Genomic DNA, 24,697 nt, shown 5'->3' with positions numbered 1-24,697 from the left:
CCCAATTCGTCCATGCCGACCAGATATCCTAAATTAATGTAGTTCCATTTGGCCCACATTCAGGGAGGTGGGAGGAGAGGAAGGGGGATGGGGGATGGGGGATGGGGATGGGGGATGGGGGATGGGGATGGGGGTGGGGGTGGGGGTGGGGATGGGGGTGGGGGTGGGGGGTGGGGGTGGGGGGTGGGGGTGGGGGTGGGGGTGGGGGTGGCTAGAGGAGAGGGAGGTAGGGTGGAAAGGGGATGGGGGGAATGGGAAGGACAGAAACGGTGGGGGGATAGTAGGGAGGCAGTAAGGGAGAGTAGAAGACACAAGCGAGTTCCTGATATATTACCTTTCTGTTCAGCTGAGTCCCATGGCTAGGAAAGAATTCATTTCCTTACTTGACTCATTGCTATTCCTCTTCCTCACAGAAGAAAGTGGGAATGTTTAATCCAGATATGGGGTCTGCTAGTCTCTGTAAGATGCAATAAAGAGGTTGTAAATATCTGTTATACAAGCACGGGCTGTTATTCTTTATAATATATACACAGGGACTTTTATACTTCATAATATTCACAAAGGGATTGTTATAATCTAGAGTATGCTACATTGTCTTTCGGTTTCACAGGGCCTCCAATTCACCACAATATACATAGAGGCTATTATTCTCTACAATGTGCAAAGAAGTTATTATTCACTACAATATACAGAATTTTTTCTGCTCTAATGATACACACACAACTGCTTTTCTATACATTACACACAGTTCCTGTTATTCTGTGTATGTAACATTTTCTGTGTAGGTTATAAGCTGTTATTTTCTATAATAGAGAGACATTTTCTGTTCTACTATTTTATTCTGTAATATAAATTAAGCATGTTATTCTCCATATTCTCTCTGTGTAAGTTATGTTATTATTCTCTATACTATACTAAAGGATTTTTGCTCTATATTTATATTCTTTATAACTTACCGAAAGCATTTTTACTATTAAATTTCACTCTCTATGATATACAAATAGGCTACATTTATCAAAAATATACACAGGGCCTGTTACTCTCTATAACATACTCTCTGAAAATTACAGGCTACAATAAGCAGAGGGATCTTCTCCATAATTTCAGTAATATATAGAAGGCATTTCTACTATGTAGTTTCATTCTCAATATTGTCTACAATAAGCAGAGGGATCTTCTCCATAATTTCAGTAATATATAGAAGGCATTTCTACTATGTAGTTTCATTCTCAATAATATACACATAGGCTATTTTTCTCAATTATATACACATGACCAGTTAATCTCAAAACAAACTCTCTGCAAGTGAAAGGCAAACTTTTCACAATTATCCATACAGGACTTTCTGCCCTGTAATTTCATTCTTTCCAACCCTTGTATTGTTATTATCTATATTCTGTCTATATCATAGCGTATGATAGCCTATAACTTATGCATGGGGTTTTCCTGCTATATAATTTTATTTCTCTACAACACTCAGCCTGTTATCCTGTATATTAAACACAATGCCTGTTATTCTCTATATGCTCCATATGTTACAGACTATAAATTACACAGAGGGTTTGTCTGCTGTATAATTTTATTCTTTATAACACACAAACTGTGATTCTCTAGACAGTCACAAGGCTTGTTATCCTCTGTATACCATACAGTATAACTTAGAGGATTTTCCTGCTCTATAATGTTATTTCTCTGCAACACTCAGGCTGTTATTCTGTATATTAGACGCAAGGCCTGTTATTCTGTCTCTGTATTGCATGTGTCATAGACTATAACTTACATGGAGGGTTTTTCTACTCTATAAATCTAATTCTTTAAAACAATCTGACTGTTATTCCCTACAGTAGACGCAAGGCCTGTTATCCTTAATATACTGTGTACACCATAGAGTATAACTTATAAAGTGAGATTTCCTGTTCTATGATTTTATTTCTCTACAACCCTCAGACTATTACTCTCTATACTAGACACAAGGCCTGTTATCCTTTTATACACTCTGTATACAGTACAGTATAACTTATAAAGTCGGTTTTCTAGCTCTACGATTTTATTTCTCAACAACTCTCAGACATTATATTCTGTATATTAGTCTAAGGGCCTGCTATCATCTGTACAGCACAGAGTGTAACTTACACAAAGGGTTTTTCTGCTCTATAATTTTATTCTGCACAACATACACGCGGTGTAATATCAGGAGAGTCTACACAGGTTATTATTCCCAATAACACAGAGCCGTGTCGCACACACAGACGTCGGTCCAAAGCGATTTTCAGGGGCTTTTTACTCGCAGCCAGGCCCGTATTTTTTTTTGGTGGGGGGGCGTGGCGTGGTGTTCGGTTACCGGAGCAACGGCGCCCAGGTGACGCGAAACATCCGGGTAGTGTCGGGGTGTCACGTGCATGGCGGGGCCCGCGAGCCCGTGCGCTACGATGGCGACCGTTAGCGAGCTGAAGGCCGGTAGGTGCTCGGCGGGCCGGTCAGAAACAATACCGGGATAGATGTGCATTTGTATAGCGTCTCTTCGGCTGGTATTCTTGGCGTTTAGAAAAGAGGACGGGGGCGGAGAGGAGTGGGTTGAAACGTATACGGTTCTAACAGAAACCGAAAGGAAGGCGGATGCTGTAGGTCTGGAACACAAACAGAAGTTGCTGGAAAAGCTCGGCGGGGCTGGAAGTATCTGTGAAGAAACAAAAAAAAGAGTTAACGTTTCGGGTCCGGCGACCCTTCCTCCGAGCTGTGTGTTTGTGTAAAACTCTAATAGGGCTGTTACAGGCTGGCTGCAGGGAGGACGTTTGCCCTGGTTTGGGGATGGGGGGTCTGGATCCAGGGGAGGCAATGTCAGGACACGGGGTGGGACCATTTAGGACTGAGGTGAGGAAACATTTCTTCACTCAGGGGCGTAAACCTGTGGAATTCTCCACCACAGGGGGCTGTGGAGGCCAAGACACAACATCCTGAAGAAAGATTTCGTTAGGTTTGAAAGCCATCCAAGGGTGCGGGGAGAAGGCAGGAATGTGACATAAGTTGGAAGATTGGTTATGATCATGTTGAATGAACTTGAAGGCCCAAATGGCCTGCTGCTCCTCCTTTCTACGTTCCACCTGCCACCCAAAAGCACCTTGCGTACCAATGGTGTTATTTTTTGAAGTAGTGGCTGCAGTAAGCTCTCTGGTGATCTGAATATGCTCAGTGAGATTCCACAAACAGCAGTGTGATAACCATCCAGGTAATGGTCTGATTTTGATTGAGGGTGAAATTTTGAACAGGACACTGGGGTGCAGTTCTCCTGATCTTTCAAATGGGTGCCATGAAATCTTCTGTGTCGACGTGGGGCCTCAGTTTACCATCTCATCTAGAGGGTGGCCCCCCAGGCAGTGCAGCACTCCCTCTGCACCACACTGAAGGGCCAGCTTTGATTTTTGTATGGAGAGCCTAGAGTGAGACATGAACCATCTGCCATGGGCAAGAGTACGACTGAGTGAGCTGTGACTGTAACTCCAATCAGGTCATCACAGGTTGTGACACTGAAGCTGCTGCCGCCAGTATTTCAACAACTTTCATTTATGTAATGCCTGTAAAGTAGTTAAGTGTTTGAACGTGATTCACAGAAGCAAAGTTTGATATTGAGCCCCATAAGATGATATTGCAATAGTTGACCAGGAGGTGTGGTCAAAGAGTTGGAAGTTGCTGAGATCTTAAAGGGTAACAGAGGAATGGTAGAAGTTGGAATGACAGAGGAAGCCAAAATTAGAGACGTGCAAACATCTTGGAAGAGTTCCAATGCTCGAGATTGGAGAATTTGCCCCACAATTGCCAGGAAATTATTACCTCCAATGAGAGAGAATCTAATCATCTCCCCATGAAATTCAGTTGCATTTTTTTTAAATCATGGGACAGGGGTGCCACAGGCTATTGTCCATCCCTAATTAATTGCAGTTAAGAGTCAACCACATTAGAACATAGAACATTACAGCACAGTGCAGGCCCTTCGGCCCTCGATGTTGTGCCGACCTGTCATACCGATCTCAAGCCCATCTAACCTACGCTATTCCATGTACGCCCGAATGCTTATCCAATGACGACTTAAATGTACCTAGAGTTGGCGAATCTACTACTGTTGCAGGCAAAGCATTCCATCCCCTTACTACTCTCTGATTAAAGAAACTACCTCTGACATCTGTCCTATATCTTTCACCCTTCAATTTAAAGCTATGCCCCCTCGTGCTCACCGTCACCATCCTAGGAAAAAGGCTCTCCCTATCCACCCTATCTAACCCTCTGATTATTTTATATGTTTCAATTAAGTCACCTCTCAACCTGACTTAATTGCTGTAGGTCTGGAGTTGCATGGCCAGAGTAGATAAGGATGACAGATTTCCTTCCCAAAAGGGCATTAGTGAGTCAGATAGGGATTTTTTTTAACAAGTTATCAATGGATTCATTGTCGTCATTAGACTGTTGATTCCAGATTTTTATTGAATTCAAATTTCACCATTTGCCATGGCAGGTTTCAAACCTTTCCAGGGATGCCTAACCTGAAGAAGTTACCCTCCTCCCTCTGGACCAACCTCAGGGAATCTTTGTCCCACTGCAACTCTCTTGTCCATCTTTGGTCCGCCTCCTCCTCTCTCCCTATTTATTCCAGAACCCTCTCCCCATCCCCCTCTCTGATGAAGGGTCTAGGCCCAAAACGTCAGCTTTTGTGCTCCTGAGATGCTGCTTGGCCTGCTGTGTTCATCCAGCTCCACACTTTATTATCTTGGATTCTCCAGCATCTGCAGTTCCCATTATCCCTGATCATAATTTTAACCTCACTGCGAAGCCTCTTCCAGGGATGCCTAACCTGAAGAAGTTACCCTCCTCCCTCCGGACCAACCTCCGGGAATCTGTCTCCCACTGCAACTCTCTTGTCCAGCTTTGTCCATCTTTTCCTCCTGTAGTGCCACAATGATGCCACCCAAAGGTTGCAGGAACAGCAACTCATATTCCGCTTGGGAACCCTGCAGCCCAATGGTATCAATGTGGACTTCACAAGCTTCAAAATCTCCCCCTCCCCAACTGCATCCCAAAACCAGCCCAGCTGGTCCCCGCCTCCCTCACCTGTTCTTCCTCTCACCTATCCCCTCTTCCCACCTCAAGCCGCACCTCCATTTCCCACCTACTAACCTCATCCCGCCTCCTTGACCTGTCCGTCCTCCCCGGACTGACCTATTCCCTCCCAACCTATACTCTCCTCTCCAACTATCTTCTCTATCATTCTTCGGTCCACCTCCCCCTATTTATTCCAGAACCCTCTTCCCAATCCCTCTCTGATGAAGGGTCTAGGCCCGAAACTTCAGCTTTTGTGCTCCTGAGATGCTGCTTGGCCTGCTGTGTTCATCCAGCTCCACACTTTGTTATCTTGGGTTCTCCAGCATCTGCAGTTCCCATTATCTCTGATCCCCAGAACATTACCTGGGTCTTTAGATTGACAGTTCAGTGACACTCTAGGCCATCATCTCTTCTTAACTTGGTCCCTTCTTATCATCTCTGACTTCCCATTTACCGAGCTGATTGTGTAAATAGAGATAATAGGAACTGCAGATGCCAGAAAATCCGAGACAACAAAGTGTAGAGCTGGATGAACACAGCAACTTAGGAGCACAAAAGCTGACGTTTCGGGCCTAGACCCTGATGAAGGGTCTAGGCCTGAAATGTCAGCTTTTGTGTTCCTGAGTTGCTGCTTGGCCTGCTGTGTTTAATTGTGTAAATAATCTGGCTGCTAGATTGATCACATATGTGAATGCATGGCATGGTAAGATTAGAAAGTTGATTGGATAGTAATAGTGTAAAGGGCAGAGAGACACAAGATTTCATACATTGCGTCCAGGAGATTTTCTACAGCATTTTATTTTCAGTTCAACTTGAAAGCAGACATTTCTAAATGTAGTTCTTGGGAATGAGATGAGTTGTGTAGATTAAGTGTCAGTAGGAGAACAAACTACAGACAGATCATTGTGTCATACAGTTTAGGCTGGCTGTGGAAAAAGACAACATTCCACAGTAGGAATAACTAAATGGGGGAAAACAAATTTCAGTAGGATAAGACCAGATCAGAGCTGAATAAACTGAAGTCGAAGGTTAGCAGGAGAAATGGTATCTAATCAGTGGGCTACCTCTGAAGAAGAGTTGGATCCAACACAATCAAAGTATATTCTTATGAAAAGAAAAGGTAGGACAAACAAATCCTGAGCTTCCTGAATGACCAACGAAATACAAATTAACACTATGAAGAAAATGTATGCTTACGACAGACGTCAGGTAAAAAATAGAATTAAAAACTAGGCTATACACAAAGTTCAAATGAGTGATAAAGGAAATAAGAGAAGCGAAGAGTGAATAAAGGAACAGAGATGTATTTCCATATCAAGATGGTAAGTGGCTTAGAGAGCAAACTCCATTCTTGTGACCATTGGGGGAAAAAAAAACAAGCAGTCATGGAGAGAAAGAGAGAGAGAGAGAAGTCAGAATGGTAGTGAATCCAGTACAGGTAAAACTACTCTTGATGTGTATGAGAGATCAAGCGAGATCCAGGTTTAGATGGGAGATGAGAGCGCATATCTATAAGACCAAGAAATAGAAACAGGAGTAGACCATTTGGCTCCTCGAGCCTGCTTCGCCATTCCCTAAGATCATGGTTGATCTGACATTCTTCACCTCCACTTTCCTGCATTTTCCCCATAATCCTTGATTCCCCAACTGATCAACGGGCAACAACAAGAGGCAGAGTTCCTTCTCTAAAGGTCATTAATGAACCAGATGGGTTTTTATAACAATGCTGGTATTAGATTCATTATTACTGAGAATAGTTTCTAATTACGGATTTATTTTTGTATTTAAATTCTGGCTGTCATAGTGGGATTTTTAGCCTCTAGCTCAACATAAAGCAATGAATGTGAGAAGAAATTTTCACTCAGCTAATGGGTTATGTCTGGAATGCACTGTCTGTGTTAGTTGTAGTGGTAGGTTCAATTGAAGCATTGTGGCACTGAATCAAATGCCTTCTGGGAGTCCCCATAAACCACATCAATGATATTGCCTTCATTAACCATTACTGTTACCTCTTAGACAAACTCCAACAACTTAGTTAAACATGAATTGTGCTAGCTCCCTTTAATTAACCTATATTTGTTTATGTTACTTAAGTTTATCCCAATTTTTTCCCCACCACAGCAGGTAAACAGACTGGTGTGGTTCTGGCTTATTCACAGAGAGCTGTAAAGCCCAAGACATTAAGATTATTCTGAGATGGACAGATTTTTAACCAACAAAGGAATTGAGAGTTATGAGAAAAGGCGGGAAAGTGAATTTAAGGATTATCACATCAGCCATGATCCGATTGAATCTGCTCTGCTGTTCAATGCCCCTAGGTCTAATGGTCTTATCTTTACGCACTCTTCTTTGAACAAGGATGTAAATGTTTGCAAATCTCCAATCCCCTACCACTACTGAATCACAAAAGATTGAAAATTATTTACTAGTGCCTGTACAATTTGCAGTCTTGGTTTGCATTAGTATCCTTAGATGCATCTTGTCTGATCTGGTGCCTTGTCAACTTTAAGTACAGATAGTAAATCCAGTATCCCTTCCATATTTAACATGAGCTACTCCTAGCTACTGAATTTCCTCTTTCACCCTGACCTGGGTAGCATCTCATTCCTTTGCTTCCGTGCATAGATCCCCTTTTTGGTACCCTATCAGCAATACTTATTTATATGCACATAATAAACTGGGATTACCTTTTCAGTATTTGTTTTAATCATCCTCCTCAGACATGTTATAACAGTTATCACAGGTAGGGGTGGAGGTTAGATAGACCTTAGGTTTAGGGTAAAAGCTCGGCGCCACACAGTGGGCCAAAGAGCCTGTACTGTTCTGTGTTCTATGTTCTATCTCTGTGCCAGAAGGCCCTTGAACCTTGACTTTTTGGTCTTGTTCTGACATAGATTGCTTGTAGCACAGCAAACCCACTTTCAGCCACTCATCATTCCCATTACTACTTACCTAACATTTCTTTTTCTTTGGCTTGCTATCAACAATCTCTTTGTCTGTCTAATTTTTTTGTCTCTCTCTGGTTGCCATCTCCTCCTTTACCCTCTCCCCCAATCCGTGTCATCAGCGTAAATAGCACTTTTTTTCCACCTGTTGCCAGTTCTGAGGAAGGGTCACTGGAATCAAAATGTTAACTCTGTTTTTTGTCTACAGATACTGCCAGAACTCCTGAGTTTCTCCAGCAATTTCTATGTTTGTTTCAGATTTCCAATATCCGCAGTATTTTGCTTTCATTTTGAGTATGTATATAATATTAACAATGAAGGAAAACTTTATATTCAGTATTGTTTTTTCTAAAACTGCCTGCAGCATTTCAGTTTTCCATATGCGCAGTTAAATGCTGAGAACTAGAAATTGCTAGAAGTGATTCTGTGCTTCACATAGGATGTGCTGTTGAAATCTGGCCACCCACAATTATCAGTTTTGACTTGGTCACTGTTAGTTCTCAGTACAAACTACTGCTTCTGGATGCCTGGAGATCCAGGGTGACTGAACACCAGTTCACGCTTGTGCTGGGGAAATGGAAAGTCCACATCACAGGGTATATTCTTTCCTCTCTAAATTACTAAATTAATCAATATCCCAGGTTTTCAAAAACTTAAAATTTCCAAGACCAGATTTTTAGTTAGAGGCTTCAGCGAGTATCAATTTTGTTGTCTGTTATTGTAATTTTCCTGTTTCACATGCAGATTCCAAAAGTGAACGTGTCTCCATCATGTATTGGGCCTTTCACGTTTCCAATGATGGATCAGTTGCTGTCACCCATAACTTTCACATTGGTCTGAGTGGATAATTTTAATCATTCTGTTCAGACAGTTTATGACGCATCTTTGGTATAGGTGTGACTTGAAATCTGGGCCTTTTAGCTCAGGTAGGGATACTGCCACAAGAGTCCTCTGCGTGAACCGAAACACACTGTATCAGTTTCTTCATGAACTTGTTCATTTTGTCAGTTGGCTGTTAATTGTGCTTGGCTAGTTATGCAGACTGAGAGTAGGCTGTTAGTTATACATTTCTTATCATGCATCTTTAAAGACCAGACTCAAATGTTCTGTTGCTGACCTGAATTCCCAAATTCTAACAGAGCTTTGCTTTTGCCTGACTATTGGGTAAAATGGTTTAAGTTTAACTTTGTTAATCACAAGGAAAGCTGTAGGAATGTTTTAATGAATTCTCTTTACTGATTTAATTTTGGTAAAAAATCATGCCTGCATCTGCAGGCCACTAATTACGTTACCTGATTAATCTGTAAGCATTTAGAATGTATTTTTCAAAATTTCCTCCTTTTTGATTTACAGTTCTGAAGGAGACCTTGGAAAAGAGAGGTGTGCTAGGCCAACTGAAAGCTAGAATTCGAGCTGAGGTTTTTAGTGCGCTTGATGATCAGAGTGAGCCACGGCCGCCACTTTCCCACGAAAATCTTCTTATTAATGAACTTATCCGTGAATATCTTGAGTTTAATAAATACAAGTACACAGCATCAGTGCTGACAGCAGGTACGTACATTGTATTGAATGATGAAAATACAAAAAAAATGTACTTTTTAAACTTAGGTAGTTTGTAGCAACTTGTATATTAAATTGATCCAATCAATCACACTTTGCGGCTCAAAAGGATGTAAATTAGCTTATATTTAAAACAATGCAGATCATTCTCCAGCACTAAATTGTTAGCTTTAATTTACATTAATGTTCAGTTTCCTGCTACTGTAAATTCATTAGATTTATGTCATGCAATTTTGGCTACAAATGAGTGGTGGAGGGTATTTAATTTTGAGCTAACCTAGTTAGTTCGAATCAAGCTACTCAGTTTAATTAACTGCCCTGAGATGGTATCCCGTCACCAATTCACCCTTTATTTAGAATTAGTAAGAACTGCTGATGCTGGAGTCAGAGATAAAACAGTGTAGAGCTGGAGGAACACAGTAGCCAGGCAGCATCAGAGGAACAGGAAGACCTGAAATGTCAGCCTTCCTGCTACTCTGCTGTCTGACCTGCTGTGTTCCTCCAGTTCCACACTGTGTTGTCTCACCCTTTCTTTACTTGTGTAGGGTACATTGGCTGTTGTCATCTCGTCAGAGTCATTCCCCTGAACCGAGGAGATTCTAGATCTCTTAATATTGGTCAGCAAGGGATTTCCTGATTGGTGGTGTTAACCTGGGCCAATCAAGGACCTGTTAGTCAACAAGGTCCATCTGATTCCACTCATTACACTACCAACCCCCACCCCTGCCCCTCACCCACCCACCAATTCTTGGAGTGGAGGCCTGGTCTTTCTCGTTGCTTTTCCTGCAGCGTTTTCACCCCAGTCTGGTTCCTATAATTCGAACTCTGATGCGGGCTACATCTCGAACAACGCTCACAGCTTTTCAGTTGTCGTTTTTGAGCTTGCCAAGTGGATTTTATGCACGTACAGCCTCTTTGAATGGGCGTCCACATTTACGAGGAATATTGAGCCCGTGAAAGGACCAGCATATTGACATGCAACTGACTCCAGGTTTACCCGGCCATTTCCATGAAAGTGGTCTTTTTCGCAAAAAGGACTCTGAACTACCTGTTGCCTGCCACTTTAATGCACCATCCTGTTCCCTGGCCAACATCTCTGTCTCTAGCTTGCGGCAGTGTTCCAGCGAACCTCAATACAAGCTAGAAGAATTACACCTCATTATCCACTTGGTGACCCTGCAGCCCTCTGAAATCAATATCACGTTCAACAATTTTAGGGTCTAGATTCTCCCGTGTCCCAAACCCCGACCCCACATACCAGGCCTTGTTACCACGTGGCCTCCATCGCACGCCAACTGTTTTTAGTCACTAGTAGTCCCCATTAACAATTATTCCCCTCCCAGCCTTCCAGTTATCAACTCTTTGTCTATCCAACTGTTATTCTCATAGAACATAGAACACCACAGCGCAGAACAGGCCCTTCGGCCCTCGATGTTGCGCCGACCTGTGAACTAATCTAAGCCCATCCCTCTACACTATCACATTATCATCCATCTGCTTATCCAAGGACTGTTTAAATGCCCCTAATCTGGCTGAGTTAACTACATTGGCAGGCAGGGCGTTCCACGCCCTTACCAGTCTCTCAGTAAAGAACCTGCCTCTGACATCTGTCTTAAACCTATCACCCCTCAATTTTGGCTATGCCCCCTTGTACAATCTGACATCATCATCCTTGGAAAAAGACTCTAATCTAATCCTCTGATCATCTTGTATGTCTCTATTAAATCCCCTCTTAGCCTTCTTCTCTCCAATGAGAACAGGCCCAAGCCCTTCAGCCTTTCTTCATAGGGCCTGCACTCCAGACCAGGCAACATCATGGTAAATCTCCTCTGCACCTTTTCCAATGCTTCCACATCCTTCCTGTAATGGGGCGACCAGAACTGCACGCAGTATTCTAAGTGAGGCCGCATTAGCGTTTTGTACAGCTGTAGCATGACATCACGGCTCCAGAATTCAATCCCTCTACCAATAAAACCTAACACGCCGTAAGCCGCCTTAACAGCTCTATCAACCTGGGTGGCAACTTTCAGGCATCTATGTAATTGGACACCAAGATCCCTCTGCACATCCACACTACCAAGAATCTTTCCATTGACCCAGTATTCTGCCTTCCTATTATTCTTCCCAAAGCGAATTACCTCACATTTATCTGCATTGAACTCCATTTACCACATTTCATCCCAATTCTGCAGCTTACCAAGTTTCCCTGCAACATTCTTCCACACTGTCCACCACTCCACCGACTTTAGTGTCATCTGCAAACTTACTAACCCATCCAAGTCATTTATGAAAATGACAAACAGCAGTGGTCCCAAAACACATCCTTGAGGCACACCACTAGTAACCAGACTCCAGCCTGAACGTTTTCCATCAACCACCACTCGTTACCTTCTTATAGAAAGCCAGTTTCTAATCCAAACTGCTAAATCTCCCTCAATCCCGTGCCTCCATACTTTCTCCAATAGCCTACCATGTGGAACCTTATCAAAGGCTTTACTGAAGTCCATGTACACCACGTCAACTGCCCTACCCTTCTCCACATGCTTGGTCACCTTCTCAAAAAACTCAGAGGTTTGTGAGACACGACCTGCCCTTGACAAATCCATGCTGACAATCTCCAATCAAGTTGTTGCTTGCTAGACGATTATAAATCATATCTCTTATAATCCGTTCCAAAACTTTTCCTACAACAGACGTAAGGCTCACAGGTCTATAATTGCCTGGGTCATCTTTACTGCCCTTCTTGAACAAGGGCACAACATTTGCAATCCTCCAGTCCTCTGATACCAAACCTGTAGACAATGAGGACCCAAAGATCAAGGCCAGAGGCTTCGCCACCTCCTCCCTAGCCTCACAGAGAATCCTCAGAAAAATCCCATCTGGCCCAGGGGATTTATCTACACTTTCTAGAATTGATAAAACCTCCTCCTTACTAACCTCAATCCTTTCAATTCTAGTAGCCCGTAACTTGGTCTTCTCCTGTACAATATTCTCCTATTCCTCAGTGAAAACAGATGAGAACTATTCGTTTAGCACCTCTCCACAGGGTCCACACCAACTTCCCACTTCTGTCTTTGACTGGCCCTACTCCTACCCTAGTCATCCTGTTATTCCTCACATACCTATAGAAAACTTTAGGGTTCTCCTTTATTCTACCTGCTAATGTCTGCTCATGTCCCCTCCTTGCTCCTCTTAACTCTCTCTTTAAATCCTTCCTAGGTAATCTGTAACTCTCCATCGCCTCATCTGAACCATCTGGTCTCATCATCACATAAGCCTTCCTCTTCTGCTTTACAAGAGATATAATTTCTTTAGTAAACCACAGTTCCCTTACCTTATCGCTTCCTCCCTGCCTGACAGGGACATACCTGTCAAGGACACGCAATATCTGTTCCTTAAACCAGCTCCATATTTCGATGGTCCCCATGCCCTGCATTTTGCTAACCCATTCTATGCCTCTTAAGTCTTGCCTAATCACATTACAATTGCCCTTCCCCCATCTATAACTTTTGCCCTGTGGCATGTTCCTACCCCTTTCCATCGCTAAACTAAACATAACCGAATTATTGTCACTCTCTCGAAAGTGCTCACCTACCACTAAATCAAACACCTGGCCTAGTTCATTACCAAGTACCAGATCCAGTGTGGCCTCCCCTCTTCTCGGCCCTTCGACATACTGTGTCAGGAAACCGTCCTGCACACATTGGACAAACACTGATCCATCCGACGTACTAGATTTGTAGCATTTCCGGTCAATGTTAGGGAAGTTAAAGTCTCCCATAATGACCACCCTGTTCCTTTCACTCCTGCCCAGAATAGTTTTGCCAATCCTCTCCTCGACATCCCTGGAACTTTGCAGAAGCCATTAAAAATCTCCCAGCAGTGTGACCTCTCCTCTCCTGTTTCTGACCTCAGCCCATACCACCTCAGTTGACGAGTCCTCGTCAAAAGTAGTCTCTCTTCTCATCTCTCTCTTTAGGCTCTATTCCATCGTTTGCTCCCTATCCCATTCCCCTCCCTATTTTCTGCATATAAGCTGACATTTTCCCAGCCACCGTCAGTTCTGAAGAAGGGTCACTGGAGCCGAAATGTTAACTCTGTTTTTTCTTTCACAGATGCTGCCAGACCTGCTGAGCCTTTCCAGCAACTTTGTTTCTGTTCATGAATGTGAGATCACCGCTGGTGGCAGTTTTTGTTCTTGCTCGCACATTGGGCATTGTCCCACCATGCAACTATGTTGGCATCCAACCCTGAACACCAGACATAGCCTCTTGCTAGCATCTTCATCTTGGAAGCCCCTGGATGACTCTGGTGGAGCTCAGCCAGTATCTGGTGGCAACCTTTACTCAGGATAATCGCGCTTGCTCTCCAAAGTAATATTCCGTTCTGTACGGTGATCTGGTCTTGCTGGGTCCAGAAAGGTTCCAGTCCTTGTTGCGAAGGCCCTTCTGTCTCTGTCAGTAAGACCAACTATTTTAGTTTTGCTAGGACAGGATCTTTTTGTGTCTGAAGTTGGACGTTGTCAGCGGTGACCGCAAGAAGTTTAAAAGCAGAATGGACTCCTCCAGGGAGGCACCACCAGTGCAGTATCTACCCATGGGAGGTGGCTCAGGGCATTTGCATTGGCCTCTTGGCTTCCTGGATGGCGTTCTATCTTGTACTTATATCCCCTGGGAATGAAGGGCCCACTGCTGAATTCTGCCGGAAGCTATGAGTGGTATTGCCTCATCTTTCTTCAGTAACACTAGCAGAGATTTGTGATCTGTTACTGTAACAAAGTCATATCCTTGCCACTGGTGGGAGTTGCTCACACCAAAGACGTCTGCCAAACCTACCTTCTCTTATCTGGGCATATTTGAGTTCAGCATTAGCGAAAGTCTGGGAAGCATAAGCTATTGGGCATTCCTTTCCGTTGGACCACCGCATAGCCAGCACTACCCTATACTGTATGGGGAGGCATCACATGTTGGCACCGCCTCTTGCTTTGGATTACACTGGGCCAACACCTGAGATAACGATAGCTGCTTTTTCACTTTTCTAAAGGCTACTTAGCTATGCGACCATTTCCAAGGCTGACCCTTTTCAATAGCAGGTGTAAGGGTTAGCGAGTTTTGAGAAGATTTGTAGCTCAGGTTGAGGTTCTGGATGTGAGTTTGCTCGCTGAGCTGGAAGGTTAATTTTCAGACATTTCGTCACCATTCTAGGTAACAGCATCAGTGAGCCTCCGAAGCGCTGGTGTTATGTCCCGCTTTCTATTTATCTGGTTAGGTTTTCTTGGGTTGGTGATGTCATTTCCTGCATTGGTGATGTCAATATGTCTTTCAATATACTGGGCCCAGTCTTTGACAGCAGGATCAAACGAATCCAGCTTTCCAAATAAAGGCATGATGCCAGAAATACTTACCCTAACCCCAAGATGACTGTTGCGAGCAAATGTTCTTCAGGCAGATATTGCTTTCTCCTGTCACCACTGAAATAACTGCACAGAGGCCAGTATCCTGTCACCAAGTCTTTATTGTGCAGAGTACACTGGCCGTGGCCAGCTAGGTCAGTAAGTACCCTGAACTGAGGCAATTCTGAATCTCTAAGGTTTTAGACTAGATTTGTAGCTCAGGTTGTGGATGTTGTGGTTGGTTGGCTCAACAGCTGGTTTATTGTTCCGCGTATGTCTCCTCTAGTTTGGCCCATTTAAAAATGACGAAGGTGTTGTGCACATAGTGTAACCATAGTTTTGGTTGGATCAGCGATAGGGCTGTACTTTCTAGTCTCTGCATCACCACTTCAGTTATTAGCCCAGAGATGGGTGATCGCATGGGTATCCTGTGGAACAACAAACCACCTCAGCGAGCCAACCAATCACCAGATTCAAAATCTGTTAGCGATATTGGGAACTGCAGATGCTGGAGATTCCAAGATAATAAAATGTGAGGCTGGACGAACACAGCAGGCCAAGCAGCATCTCAGGTGCACAAAAGCTGACGTTTCGGGCCTAGACCCTTCATCAGAGAGGCTCTGATGAAGGGTCTAGGCCCGAAACGTCAGCTTTTGTGCTCCTGAGATGCTGCTTGGCCTGCTGTGTTCGTCCAGCCTCACATTTTATTATCTCAAAATCTGTTAGCGTTGGTCAGCCAGGGTTTTCCTGATTGGCCCAGGTTAACAACCCCAGTCAAGGACCTCATAGGTCAACGAGGCCCACCTGGTTCCATTCACTACACAGTCATTCATGTTTCCAAGTGCCCAGTAGTTATCCATTTTATAGAATATGCATTTAAAAATAAAAAAGAAAATGTTGGAGAATCTCAGCAGATTTTGCAGCATCTGTGGGAAGAGAAATAGGATTAAGTTTTTTGAGTCTAATATGTTGTAAATCTGTTCCTATGAGGAGTCATATCAATTTCGAAATGTTAACTGTTTCTGTCCCAAAGATACTGCCAAACGTGCAGACTTTCTCCAACTTTTTCTGTTTTTATTTCAGATTTCCAGCATCCACAGTATTGTCACTTGGGTGAAATGCTGCTGGACTGCCAGTAGCTATGGAACTGTAACCTAACATAAGTCAGCACCGTCAAGAAAAAAATTGTAACATATAAGGTGATTTATACTGTTATGCCTGCTTGCTGTCTTTGAATGCTGACAGCACAGTTATGGGAGTGTTTTTATTACTTTACCCAAACATCTTAAGAGCCTGTCCTTGATCAGTCTGTACATAATTGGAAAACTTTCTGACTGGAAACTGTCTTGAATCTTTTTATAATACGTTACCTCAACTTAAAACAAATATTTGGCTTGCCAGTAAACTTGACAACTGGTAACTTCTTGTTTGGTGGCCATCTAGTTAAAATGGATTTGCAGTGATCCACCTGTATATTCATGTACTTGTTTAATTCCTGTTCTTTAAGTCTTGTGGTATGATACATGAAGGCAAATGTTTGGGGAGTCCGAAGTGAATGCTAGTTTCTGTTATCTAGCAGGATGCAACTCTGTGATGACCAATTTTAGGCGTAGCCTTCGTCTAAGAGGAATTATTTTGGTAAATTCTGGCAAGTTTTTTTTCAGTAGTGTTGTGATTATGTTACTACACTAATAATCCCAGAGATTAGACTGAATAGATATGAAATAAGTTAAAATCTCACCTGGCAGTTTGAATTTGAACTTTTATTTTAAAATCTCGTAATAAAATAACAATAAAAGTGACCTTGAAGCTATGTGTTTTCGTTTTTTGCAAAGAAGAAACTTAACAGGTTCATCACATCCTTTAGCAAAGGGAATCTGCTTTCCTTTCTTGTCTAAATATCACCCTAGTACTAATATGATTGCCTTTAAAATGTCCTCTGAAGTTGTCTCGTAAGTCACTTGATTGTATGGAACTTCTAAACTGTTTGTTTAGGCAGCTCCTCGCCACCATTTCGGGGTAACTATCTTGGGCAATAATTACCATCTAGGCCAGGCATTCTTTGAACCTAAAAATCAATTTCAGCTTCAGAAGTAATCATCAGTCAGGATATCCTGACTGAGTAAAGCCCCTGACACATCGACCTGACTTGACAGAATTGGCTTCTCACAATCTGTGTCCAAGAGCTGCATGCAGGTCTCATTGCAGTGTGTTACAGTGCATCCTGAGACTAATATTTCAGTTGACAGTGACAGTGAGCTTGTGTCTGTGGCCTGAAGCTTGGATCTTGCAGAGACCCCTATTTCCCATTTTCCTTTTCCAGGCAGGTTATTCTTTCTTTCATGCTGCAATGGGGATAAAATCTAGAGCACCCACAATTGTGACATCTGGTGTTAGCAGAATCCTTGAATCAGAGTTAAGGTCTTGACTGCGTGTCACACCGTTCCCTGGACACATCACCAACTTTAAGTAACAGTACAAACCCCCAAAAGGGTTCTTGTGTCTTGTGATACTGTTACTTCCTCTGAACCAAGAGGCCTGAGTTAAAGTTCCACATCCTCCAGAGGTAATATCTCTGAACTGGTTGATTAGAAAATATCTGCAAACAGTTCAAACGCAACAGCCATTAGAACACTTGTTCAGCAATTAACCTGAAAGTCGTTGAAGATTGTTTTAAGTTTCACTGGACAAATCCTTCCTACTGCTGAATACCTGTTCAGCTGCGTGAGGTCACGAGACTATGTTGGCTGAAGGATCCAGTTGGAAAAAGTCATAGCTAGAGTCATGTCAGTATTACACGTTGACTGATGTCTCAATCTGCCTGTTCTGCTTGCTTCCAGCTCTCAACATCTGCATTGATGATCTCACCAAAACAGCATCTAGTCTCTCCAGTAAAGGAAGTGCATATGTATGTGGCACTGTTGTCATTTGGATATAAAAAAAAGTATCTATAGTCCCGAAAGTGCAGACACTTTGCAACTGAATTTTGTGGCCAAAAAGTGAGTGCAAGTGACACGTTCCCTCTGGCACTGGGTATTATTGCACCATATTGGCCACAATGCTGAAATAAAAAACATTGCAAAGCAAACTTACTAAACCAACTTGTCAATTATAAACAATCCAGTATTGCTGGCAGAAATCAACTGATCATTCTTGTGCATACTCTTAATGCCTATCTTCTGCGTACTCTTGCTTGTCTGGAGCTCCTATTACTTGCTACTCTAGTGACACCAGTGTGGCTGAAGAAGGTTCAACCTCATGCAACTCTGAGCCCAGGAGATCCAGTTCTATACTGCCACTGCTCATATCATCCATGATCAAATGATGGAGCAGACTCAATGAACCAAATGGCCTAATTCTGCTCTTTATCATATGGTCTTATGGCAACACAAACATAGTTATCAGCTGTCTAGACTGGTTGGCTGACTGTGTCAACAAGGGCACTGATAGAGGGGTAATAGTAGGATGTCAGCATATTATCTCCCCCAAGAAAGCAGCAGATTAATACTCAAAGATGCTTCTGGTGTTTTTACAATCCCAGCAATATATTGGAGGATAAATTGTTGGATTGTCCCTAGACCCTGAAAGCTTCTATGAACAGTGGTATCAGCAGCCATTTTGGTAACAGCTTGAGCATTTATGACAACAACCTGAGTCTGCATTGCTTCAATCAGGTTTCATTGCAGCACTGAGAATTTGGATGGCTTCTGATTTTATTGCAAAGGTATCTGAGATTTATCACTGCATTACCCTTGTGTCTCTCAGCCAGATAATATAATCGGCCACTCTGGAAATGATAGGCTACAACTTTTGCTGAAAGAGGGCAGTATTGATCGCAGATGTCTCTATGCTCCTGGTTAGTAACTTAATGTTTTCTGACAGATCTGCCAATATTATAAGTATTTATGTGCACAACCCTTTCTTTATCCTATCTCATCCAAGTCCTCTGGAGCAGAACTGATGTTGTGTGTCACCTGGGAAGTTGACATCTCTGCTCCCCCTTTTCCTGCCCTAGCTGCAGGTCACCCATGTCCAGTGTCTGTCTCACTGCCTATAGATTCCATCTCTGAGCACCTGCTGCAATTAAGATTCACTGTCCTTTAACAGATGAGAACAGACTTTAGGCATTGCAAGTCTCTCTGTTTTTGTGGCCTTTCTGCTTGGGTGTGCAACAGGCACAGGTTAGTTGTACGTCATGATCCTCATGGGTTTCAGTTCTCAACATCAAGCTGCTTCCTGCATCTGATTTCATGTCTAAATTTGACAAGCTCATCCCAGAAAAGTTGGTGTAAGCATTATACTTTATTATTAGAAATCTAACCACTTAGTTTAAATAGTATTTGTGTCAGAAAAAGGTTCTTCAGTATCATAACTTGCAGGGGAGGGATAAAAAACATATTCAAGAAATTGAATGAATGTTAATGAATTATAAGGCAATTGTAGTTTTGATGTGATGTTTCATTCATATTTTACCTATGAGCTACTTGAGTATGTTTTAAAGAAGAGCATTTTCAACTGCTGAGAATATCCAGGACTTTCCCATGGAGAAATGAATGTTTGGAAATTTCCAACCCAGAAAGTCATGGAAGCCAGATCACTGAAAGTATTAAAGGGGAGGAAGATTTTTGCAATGATGGGGAATGGAGGTGGAAGAGGATCTTTAAAAGTTTATTCACCATGGGACGTGGACATCGCTGGTTGGGCCATCACTTATTGCCTGTCCCCAGTTGCCCTTGAGAAAGTGGTGATGAGCTGCCTTCATGAATTGCTGCAGTCCACACTTTGCATGTTGCCACACAATGTCTTTAGGGAGGAATTACAGGATTTGACCCAGGAACAGTGATATATTTCTTGGTCAGGATGGTGAGTGCCTTGGGATCTTGCAGGTGGTGGTGTTTCCATGTTTCTGCTGCTCTTGTCCTTCTAGATGGAAGTGGTTTGAAAGGTGTTATCTAAGGATCTTTGATAATTTTCTGTACCGCTGTAGATAGCGCAGATGGCTCCTACTGAGCATCTATGGTGGAGAGATTGGATATGTTTGTGGATACAGTGGGCTGCTTTGCCCAGGATGGTCATAGAGTAATAGAGTCATACAGCGTGGAAACAGACACTTCAGTCCAACTGGTGATGCCAGTAAGACATCCCAATCTGACCTAGTCCCATCTACCAGCATTTGGCTCATATCACTCTCAACCTTCCTATTTGTATACCCATCCATATGCCTAATTGTACCAGTCTTCACCACTTCCTCTGACAGTTCATTCCCATACATGCACCACCCTCTGCATGAAAAAGTTGCACCTCAGGTCCTTTTTAAATCTTGTTGCATTCTGTATTTCAAAAACATTTGAACTCTGATAAGATGATCTGTGGTCTTTCAGGTTATGCTGAGGGATTGTGTATTGATTCTTCTGCTATTCTTTTGCCATTTGTATGCACCTAGACACAGCAGTGCTTGTATTATGTTCCATGCATCAATCATCTTGAATGTTGCTGGAGTTTCACCCTTCTGGGCAACTTGTCACTCACTCTCTTGACTTGTGCCTTGTAGATGGTGGACAGTCTCTGGGGAGTCAGGAGGTGAGTTCCTTGCCACAGAATTCCCAGCCTCTGATCTGTTTTTATAGTCCCCGTAATATAGGGTAAGTCCAGTTCAGTTTCTGGTCAACGGTAACCTCCCAGGATGTTGATTGGGCGATTTAGTAAGATCATTGAAGGAACAATAGTAAGATTGTATCTTTGTGGTGATAGTCATTGCCTGGTATTTGTGTGGCACAAATGTTTCTTACCACTTGTCAGCCCAAGTCTGGATATTGTCCAAATTTTGTTGCATTTGAACATGGACTACTTTATTATCTGAGGATGCAAATGGTGTTGAACATTGTGCAATCACTGGTAAGCATCCCTACTTATGATGTTAAAATGGAGGAAAGGTCATTGATAAAGCACCTGAAGATGGTTGGACCTCTCCTGCAGAGATGTTCTGGAGCTGAGTTGACTGACCTCCAACAACCACAACCATCTTTCTATGACTTCCAACAAGTGGACAGCTTGCTCCCTGATTCACATTGATTCTAGATCTGAACAAAAAATGATTTGAGCCCTGTGGCAGATCAGCCAAGATATTGAATATGGGGCAGGGTTGAGGGTCCAAATGGACTACTGCTGTATTTATATTTTTAGCTTTAATTATCTGGACTTACATGAACTGCTTAGATGAGGATTTGCATTAAATAGTATCACCTTTTTTTCACACAGAAGCTGGTCAACCTGAGATACCTTTAGACAGGCAATTTCTAGTGAATGAGTTAAATGTAATTGAAGATTCAAGCACAAAAACAGTGTAAGTAAATCCTGTCCTTTTTATTACTGTTAATACCAGTGATTTGTATGTTTTATTTCTTGGTTTTTATTTGTGTTTAAATATTGTAAAACATAATTTCAAAGTTATCTAGAAATGCTTATATATTGGTACCTGGGCAAGGGATAAAAGATGAAGTGCTACAAAAGTGAAGTATTTTGAAATGTGTCATCACCATTTATTTTGCTGTGTGGAATTTATTGTAATTTGAAAGCAGTAAAATTAAATTAATACATGACAGCATTTAATTTAATTTAAATTAACATTTACACAAAAGTAGTGAACAAAGAGTTCATTTGTGGCCATTTTAAAGCTGTTCAAAAGATGATCTGTGTTGTTTACACACTTTTTGGCAGAAACATTATTTAATTGATATCAGAAATTTTGGAAGATCTTGTATAAAGCAAACATTGAATCCTCTTAAAATTTTCAGATTTAAAGGACTGCTTATGAACACCAGAGCTCATTTTTACAGTGTATTTTCACATTTCTGATTTGTTATACACGATGTCTCAGTGATCGAGTTCTTTATTAATCCAGTGTAATTATGTGAAGAATAAAACATTTTGCTCAACTCAATTGTGTTGTGGCACAGTATGTGAATGCTGCTGTTCTTTTAATTATTAATGTAAAAACTGTCTTGTGACAAATGCAGTTTTTAAATACAAATTAAAATTTATCTTCTGCTTATAGGCCTCTTCTGTATGGAATCCTAGCTCACTTTGTAAATGAGAGCAAAGAGGATGGAGTTAAAGCTCTGATTAAAGGTGCATCTATGCCTAATATAAAGAAAATGTCTTTAAAGCAACCAAATGAGAAACGTAGCCTAGGTAGGACATTTAAAACTGAACCGAGTGGAGCTGGAAATGATTCGCACAGGACAAAGTATCTATGCTGTACAACTTAATTCTTAAACTCAACAATGCATCCCATTTTGTTGTAAATATGTGGTTAAAATAAAGCCAAAAAACCCATATTTGAATATTTAATAAATTAAGCTTCAGAAATGTACTTGATTCAAACAATTTCCTGATTGTATTAATACATTGTTAATTGGTAAAGAGTTCCCATGAGTAATTATATATTTAATTCTCAACCATTGGCTAAACTTGTACGGCTTGTGACATTTTGATTATTTTCTCCTCTTGTCTTTCCTCTTTCAGTTTTATTAAGTGCAGATTCTTTTTCCCCCCAGATGACTTGCCTGAGCCTGGAAGATTAGGTGGAAGAAATTTTGAAGACCACTTTGTTCTCCGAGGTGGACACTGATTACAGCGAACCAGTTTTTTACCAATGTGTTATGTAACAGCCTTCAGTTTGGTTACCTCTAAGTCACCTTTGGGTTACCTTGACTTTAAAGTCATTGTATGTTAAAGTGTCCAACAAAGGAATTTGCTGCCTGGCGCCCTGTTAATTTTTTGTTGTTTTGTTTCTTTTCTTAAATCTGTAAATGTAGTTTTATTTAGAAGATCTGAACTTTGCCTAACTACTGGTAATGAGACCAGCCTTGGAACAGCATGAGCATTTGTACTGATAGCTTTCCTGCTGGAAGCAGATGCATGGATTCTGGTCGTATGCCTATTATTCTTTTTGTGTCTTGGGCTGTATTGTTACTTGAGTTACCTGTTTCTTTTTATAATCAGTCAGTTTACTTGTTTATTTTTTTGCAATAAAAACTGTAATTTGACCGGTTGTAACAGTAACAGGTGATACTTACCAAGTTATCTTCTAAATTTAAACATTGAGTATCTATGGTCAGCGATCTTATTTTTCACAATGTCCAGTTCTTCATTTGTCTTCTTAAATTAAGTTGTTCCAATCAACCTACTTGAAGCTGGCCAACGTTAGTCTGTCAAATAGTTCAATCAGACACAGTCAAATTGCATTGGCAACTACACATTGAAACATTATTTGAAAATGTTTGTTGTTCGATATTTTTATATTGATATTTATTGTGCAATGTTTTGTACATAATAAATTTTCTTTTGTCAATTATATTGCCTATTTTAATTCACTTTTTCAAACAACAAATTTTCGGTACCAGTTCTGAGGAAAAGTCATGTTGGACTCAACATTAACTGTTTTTCTCTCTCTACAGGTGCTGCCAGATGTGCTAAGTTTCTCCAGGTTTTCTGTTTTTCTTTTAGACTTCCTGTATTTGTACTGTTTTGCTTTTATTAATCTGAATTTTGTGCACTGTTGACCAGCTAAGCGGAATGGCAGACTTGGGTATTAGCAATTTTAAAGGCTATGTTTAACAATGTTAGAGTTGCCATGAAATTGCAGATTGTTGTGGAGCATGGCTATTAAGGATTAACAATTAATACAATTGTCTCCTAATGGATTGCCTTATAATTGATTATAATTCACCTTAAGTGTCTGGGACAGACATTATCATTTATTTTATTATGCAGTATAACTTTATATAAAAACTTATCCATTTTTAATTTGAAACACGTAAGGTGGTATTTAATGTATATTTCAAAACTCTTGCTGAGGTAGCTTAGTGGTAAAATCTGAGAAGAATAATGGAGTATGTGCAACATTGGATATCTGGTCCCAAATTAGAGTGTGCACAACTTCACCCAAATGTTTTGCTGCTTAGTTGTTCTGTTCGACAGACTATGTTACTCTACCTACCTTCTAGTTGAGACTTCACCTCTTGCATCATCCATGTGGTAAAAGACACTCAAAGCCTTGTACTCTATTCCAAAAGCATTTTATTTATGTAAGAAGTAACTGTTCAAAGACGCTCATACAATTTTAGATTTGAAATGACGATCTAACATATGTAATTTTTATTAAATTATGTCAGAAACTGCTTCCTTTTTTGAAAATTTCCTATTATACTATTATTAAGAACATAAATCTTAATTGAATAACAATTTTGGCTTTTCACTTTGCAACTTCCAAATTGACTGATAAATGTTATAAACTCTCCTCCTGTAAAACCACCCACTACTCCGAGATCATCTTGAAGAACAAACATAACCCAACTTCTTACCTCCTCACATTTTTATCTTCAAAATATAAATAAAAAACTGGAGAGCATTGGTTGTCTGGAGAAGAAGCCTAGGGAATAATGAATGGAAAATAAGGAAATAGATTAATTGAACAGTAACATAGTTTGTTTTCACTGCCGAAAGTACAAATAAATCCTAACAATAATTGTGAACCAGGAAGTAAAAGGCAGGGAAAAGATTCTGAAAAATTATTAAAACTAAAACCTGACTAATCTCCAGGCTGAGGAATGGGAGTGTGTGTGTCTGTGGGTGAAGCAGATATGAGGACCTGGTAGGTAGAAAGAGACGTCTCAGGCTTTGCAATTGTACGACAATTTTGCGGTTT

The 24,697-nt window shown here is 41.4% G+C and overlaps 2 protein-coding genes across 6 annotated transcripts in view; one reads left to right on the top strand and one right to left on the bottom strand.

The window, feature by feature from the left end:
- abcc1 (ATP-binding cassette, sub-family C (CFTR/MRP), member 1) overlaps positions 1–2,435 on the bottom strand; it is a 137,840-nt gene extending 135,405 nt beyond the window's left edge. For 2 of the 4 annotated variants that reach the window (XM_059654195.1, XM_059654196.1), the window contains exons 1-2: positions 2,134–2,434; positions 335–457 (exon numbers count right to left, since the gene is read on the bottom strand). The gene's annotated coding sequence lies outside the window, so the exon portion shown is untranslated. Of the gene's footprint in view, positions 1–334; positions 458–2,133 lie in introns of all 4 variants that reach the window. The other 2 variants (XM_059654197.1, XM_059654198.1) reach the window with 2 other exon arrangements.
- cep20 (centrosomal protein 20) lies at positions 2,330–24,097 on the top strand. 2 transcript variants are annotated; one of them, XM_048551804.2, is made up of 5 exons: positions 2,330–2,457; positions 9,390–9,587; positions 21,247–21,331; positions 22,043–22,116; positions 22,545–24,097. In XM_048551804.2, the coding sequence occupies exons 1-5, from the start codon at positions 2,400–2,402 to the stop codon at positions 22,616–22,618; spliced, it is 489 nt and encodes a 162-aa protein (XP_048407761.1). In that variant the 5' UTR covers positions 2,330–2,399; the 3' UTR covers positions 22,619–24,097. The 2 variants fall into 2 exon arrangements, with proteins under 2 accessions (XP_048407761.1, XP_048407760.1); XM_048551803.2 differs by having other exon boundaries at positions 22,043–22,179.
- Positions 24,098–24,697: the final 600 nt, after the last annotated feature.

This window comes from Stegostoma tigrinum, chromosome 23 (assembly GCF_030684315.1).
Source record: "Stegostoma tigrinum isolate sSteTig4 chromosome 23, sSteTig4.hap1, whole genome shotgun sequence".
Taxonomy (NCBI): Eukaryota; Metazoa; Chordata; class Chondrichthyes; order Orectolobiformes; family Stegostomatidae; genus Stegostoma; species Stegostoma tigrinum.
This window is presented reverse-complemented; position numbering and strand designations above follow the sequence as displayed.